Source organism: Erigeron canadensis, chromosome 8 (genome assembly GCF_010389155.1).
Source record: "Erigeron canadensis isolate Cc75 chromosome 8, C_canadensis_v1, whole genome shotgun sequence".
NCBI lineage: Eukaryota > Viridiplantae > Streptophyta > Magnoliopsida > Asterales > Asteraceae > Erigeron > Erigeron canadensis.
Window position 1 is genome coordinate 11,429,051 of NC_057768.1, and position 5,888 is coordinate 11,434,938.

Sequence of the window (5,888 nt, forward strand, 5' to 3'; positions counted from 1 at the left end):
CCATCTTGCAACCCTCACGAATTGAACTAGGTGCATCGACTTTGCTCCATCATGTTCATGAGACAAATGTGTCGAGGTCAAACTTCTTGCTATCTACTCTATGCATCGTGCTCAATAACGTGTCAATTCTGAATTCCATTCTTATCTATAACGTGTTCCTGGGAACGTACTCTTTCTTGTCAAGGCTCACTCTTGGAGACTTCGTATTCAACTTTCCTTTTGCTTAGCAACTCTAACATCTCCTCCGATTAACTTATACTCTTTTCTCAACTTAGAATAAGTCAATATATCGTCAACGAAAATTATGGATAACTTCTCTTTCAGACGGGATCCTTAAGGTCCGTGAAACTTGTAGGAGTGTTCATCAATTAGGTAACAAATCAAAGACTCAAAGTGACCATAACATGCTCTAAAAACCTTATGTGATGTATCTTTCTCGCCGGCTCTCGGTCGTTGGTATTCGGATGCATGATCTATTTTATCGAAAAGCATGTGCACCTTCAATTGTCGAATAAGCAATCTAATCTAGACATCAAGTAACGTCTCTTGATCATTATCATGTTGGGTTCACAGCAGTGGGTGCTCATATTAAAGGTTTCAGTCCTTGCATCTCGGCAACTACTAGATGGTAGGATTTCTTAGCCGCAAGTATGACATTAGGCAAACTAATAGTACGAAATTCAACTCGTCGTGATGGGGTAATTCTTTTGCGTCGTGAGTAAGTCCATGGGAGAATTTGTGAGCAATCGGAATATTTACTAGTTATATCAATTGCACTCATAAGACATACCCAATACAAAGGACTAATCTAGGACCCACCTTTTATACCATTAATCTCTTAAACACCACACACACTCTTAAAAAACAACTCGTCCCTGGAAGGACTACTCCCCCAAGAACGAGTCAAAGGACCAGTCTCACCCAATAGTGTGGACTCATCCGTCCTTTGCAGACGGGTGAAGACGAGTTATCATTGGGGAGCCTCTTAGAGGGTACCCAATGGTGAAGACTCATCCACCAAAGACTAGTCCCTGTCAGCGCCACATCAGCAAAAAACACTCCAAGGACTAATCCCCCAAAATGCACCCAATGGACTCATCCCTCAAGGACTAGTCTTGGACCCACCAATTATTTAATTCTACCCATTTACCCAAACTTTACACTTTTAACCCTTTAAAGTTATAACAAACTAAAACATACACAAATTAAAAACACTTCATTAAAAATAAAAACATTACACAAAAAAAAAACACATTACAATACTTCAAATAAAGAAAACACACATTAAAATAAAAACATTAACAATAGTTTCTTATAAAAAACACACTTTAAGCCGGGAGGCGTCATATATGCTCCGTAAGATCATGACGAAGAGCATGATGCACAGTGCGATCTCAAAGCTCCTTGCCGGTACGTTGGTGAAATGCAATCCTTTCCTCGAACGTACGCTCTGGTAAGACGATTGGATCAATGTCGTCTCCATCCTCCAGTGAGCTTATGGCGTACCCCGCGTCTTCAACCTTCATGTTATGCAATATAACACAGGCGTACATTGTTCGAGTGATCCGATTCACGCTTTTTGATCTTGCTGGTTGGGTTAGAATGTGCCATGAGTTTTGAAGCCCTCCAATGGCACGCTCGACATCCTTCCGGGCACTTTCTTGAAACTTTTTAAATTTCTTCCGCTTCTCGTCTAGAGGGCATGAATACGACTTTACAACGGGATATATGTCGTCTGCGAGATAGTAACCCTTTTTGTAGTGGGTGCCATTGACAGTGAACGGGCTATCAGGTGCACGATCTTCAATGATTTTCCTAAATAAAGGCGACTAGTTCAGAAAATTTATATCGTTGTTCGAACCAGCTGTGCCAAAAAAAGCATGCCAGATCCACCTATCGTATGAAGCTACTGCTTCAAGCATGATGGTTGGATGACCATGATCACCACGCGTAAACTGACCTTGCCATGTCTTGGGACAGTTCTTCTAAGGCCAGTGCATGCAATCAATGCTTCCAAGCATGCCTGGGAAGCCATGAAGCTCTTCATGTCGAGCGTACAAGCGTTGTATGTCCTCTGGTGTTGGTCTACGCAAGTATTCATCCCTGTAAAGTTCGAACACACAATTACAATAATAGTCTAGATAACACCTTGCTGTTTCTTCACCCATCTGTAGATACTCGTCAAGTGAGTCGGGATTGTAGCCATACGCCAATTGACGTATGGTGCATACACACTTTTGGATGGTGCTGAAACCAGGCTTTCCTCGGGCATCAAGCTGCTTGTCTTGCATTCTTTTAAAACGCAAAGGCACAGGACCTGGATTGCGAGATGGGTATGATATTATGTCGTTCACAATGTGCATGAACATAGGTCTAGACATACGGGGTATGTATGGTCGTGATGATTCACCTTGTTCAAGCAAATCAACACATTCGGCCATGATGCCAAAAAGCTCTTCATCATCGTCTCCAGTAGGAAACAAATCGGGTCTCGTGTACGTTGATAAACTTCAATGAAAGTGGTTGTTCATGATGATTTATGTATACGAAAGTGTGTTTTTGTATAATATAGCTGAATATATGCAAGAGTGGTGTCAAATTGTGGTTCACTTGAAGGGTATATATAGCCATTTTGAAAAACTAGCCGTTAAGGACTAAAGTTGTCACTTTGTTGAACCTGTTTTGAACTATATAGTCGTTTAGGGGCTAAACTTGCCAAATGGTGAAACTTATTTTTGTCTTCTTCCTTTTGAATTCATACCCGTTGCATTCAAAAAAAAAATAAAAACGTAAAGACTAGTCCCTGCAGGAACGAACGAGGCGGACGAGCGAGGAACGAGTCCCACCCAACAGTGTGGACTCGTCCCTGTAAGTCAAACGAGGCCAAGAACGAACCATTGGCTACCCTCGAGACGAGCTTGGTGCCCATTTTGACAAACCAATTTTTCCAAAGAAAATATTAAACCAGATAAATCCTGCATTAAAAATGTCAGATTCAATTCATTCACATAAGCTGAGTCCAGCAATTACAATATTAGATTGAGTTCCCCTCTTGTACGTAACATCGCTTCAAAAGCAACTTATAGTGAATCCTACAATATAAATGCTAGATTTGAAGAAAATCAGACATCTTTTGTGAGTCAGGCAATATCAATGACGGATTTACTCTTTACTCCACTCAAAGCTTTACATGTGTAATGTGTAAGATTTACAAAAGCTTTACATGTGTGACGTGTAAGAGTTACACGAATCTTTCTTCCCATCCAGCATTGCTAATGTTAGGTTCAACTTTTGAATTCAGAACATTAAAGTTATTCATATAGAGCAATGTCACATATAAAATTAATGGGAATCCGGCGATGTAAATGTCGGATTGGTATGAGGTGGATGAGTCTGACATGTTTAATGTTGAATTTACTATTTTGCATACATTTTTTCCCCAAAAACCGGTTAATTTGGTAAAATGAGATCCAAATCCATCCATTCCGAAAAAATATATTTATAATGAGAGCATCCGTTAACTTATTCGCCGAATTTTTGAATGAACGAATCTATGTATTCTGTATGTACAATTCGTATAATGTGAGTATCTGTTAACTTATTCGCAAGTCGTCTTTGTAATCCTTATGTATAATTTGTTGGACTGGATATATTTCCATAATGCATCACAAATTTGGCTTGTCCACCATGCTTAATAATTCAACGATGCATCACTATTATGTTAGTTTATTTATGAAATATAGCAAGCCACCACACCAATTCAAGAGGAAAATGGTTTTGATATGTACATTCAATCATATAAAAGGTAAAACAATAACAATCGTATCAATCACACACGTTGACTATTTAGAAGATAACTATGATATGTAATATAATAGATTTATAAGAGATGGTGTGCGGGTATGACATGATCATTGTTGAAATTTATCAAGAATAGTATTTGTATAAAGAAGTAATTAGTTATGGTAATAGACGTTCAATTGTACTTATATTATTTTTTTCCTCTCATCCCTCGATATACGTTTTGCAACACAACGAATGGCATCACAACTGCGAAATAGTACATAAAGAACTATTGAAGTGTTTAAACAATACACATGGACAAATAATCAGAAAAGAAAAGAAAAAGATGTATATATAGCGGGCAATCAAAAAAAATACCTTTAAAATGAGAATACGGTGAGAACATTTAAAACTTCATTTTAATGCATTAAAAGTTCATAAATTAACGTTGTGTATAACTAATTATTATTATTTAAGTGTTTTAACAACACATTGATTTGTCAAAATCGAGAAAATCAATTTTTGTGTGTGCATCCATCTGGATTCATATTCATCAAAATGGATGCACAAACACAAAAAAACGTGACTTTTTTTTATTTTGACGGATCAATATGTTGTTAAACACTTAAATAATGATAATTACTTATATACTATGTTAATTTTAGGGTAAATTACAAAATCATACCTGAGGTTTATTCAAAACTACACTGGTTATACCTACAATTTAAAAATTACGCGAGACATATCTATCGTTCTCAAAAACTTACACTGGTCATACCTATCGCTAACGGTCATCTATTTGACCGTTAACTCAAGTCACGTGCCTTGCATTTGAGGTATCAAAATCGTAATTTCGCGTATACTTCAGGTATCATCTGTGTAATTTACTCTAACAAAAAAATATTAAGATATTTATATTTATATTTCAATTATTAAAATGGGTAGATATTCTATATTAAATTTTATATATATATAGTAACACTCGAGGAAGAACACTCTTAAAATAAGAATGGTGAGAGCACTTAAATACATCATTTTGATGCATTAAAAGTCCATAACTCTAACATAGTGCATAACTAATTATCATTATTTAAGTGTTTAACAACACATTGATCTGTCAAAATCAGAAAAATTACGTTTTTTATTGGATGCATCATTTTGAAGAATATGCATCCAAGATGGATGCACAAAACAAAAAACATGTTTTTCTCTGAAACTCCAAACCCAAAATGCTACAGATTGCTAATTTGATAAATATTTTAAAACTGTAACGAGTCTTCAACTTTCTTTGCCCCTCTAATTTTAGGGGATGACACAAACTATATGAAAAGTTATATTGTTTTAAAATAAAATAAAAATTTGTATCTTTTTATATATAGGTTTCTATCAAAAAGAATAAATCATAACAAATAAAATAATAATAATATAAATGTAAAATTTTAGTGGTTTTTATGGTTATCATCCTTGTTATATTCACTATATAAAATAATAATGATATATGTAATAATAAATGCATTCTTGTATCAATTATTTTTCTCGATACATTTTTCATTAAAAAAACCTTTTTTTAATATTTAAATTATTTTCTTTTTTTCTCTTTTTCATATCTATTCAACTCAATAATTGAAGTATAAATAAAAATCTAAAATTCTTAATAATTTTTTATTAGAGTAATTACACAAATGATACCTGAAGTATACTAGAAATTATGATTTTGATACCTCACATGCACGACACGTGACTTAACTTAATGGTCAAATAGATGACCGTCAGAGATAGGTATGGTCAGTGTAAGTTTTTGACAACGTTAGGTATGTCTCGCGTAATTTTTAAATTGTATGTATGACCAGTGTAGTTTCGAACAAACTTCAGGTGTGATTTTTGTAATTTACCTTTAATTTTATGGATTTTTAATGCATCAAAATGTTGTTATTAAGGGTTCTTATTTTAATGGTCCGGGGTGTTACCATATACGAAGTGCCGAAGTGGGGAGTTTTCTTTTCAGTAACTCTATAATATAAGTTTTGAATTTTTGATGATGTACTGATTTTTGGTGTATTCAAAAGAAAGAGCTGCGATAGATAACAAATTAACATACACAATAC

At 35.1% G+C, this 5,888-nt stretch overlaps 1 protein-coding gene across 1 annotated transcript; it reads right to left on the minus strand.

The window, feature by feature from the left end:
• Positions 1–1,394: 1,394 nt before the first annotated feature.
• On the minus strand, positions 1,395–2,441 carry LOC122610258. Its single transcript, XM_043783252.1, has 3 exons — positions 2,147–2,441; positions 1,961–2,103; positions 1,395–1,829 (listed from the first exon to the last, which is right to left on the minus strand). The coding sequence occupies exons 1-3, from the start codon at positions 2,439–2,441 to the stop codon at positions 1,395–1,397; spliced, it is 873 nt and encodes a 290-aa protein (XP_043639187.1).
• Positions 2,442–5,888: the final 3,447 nt, after the last annotated feature.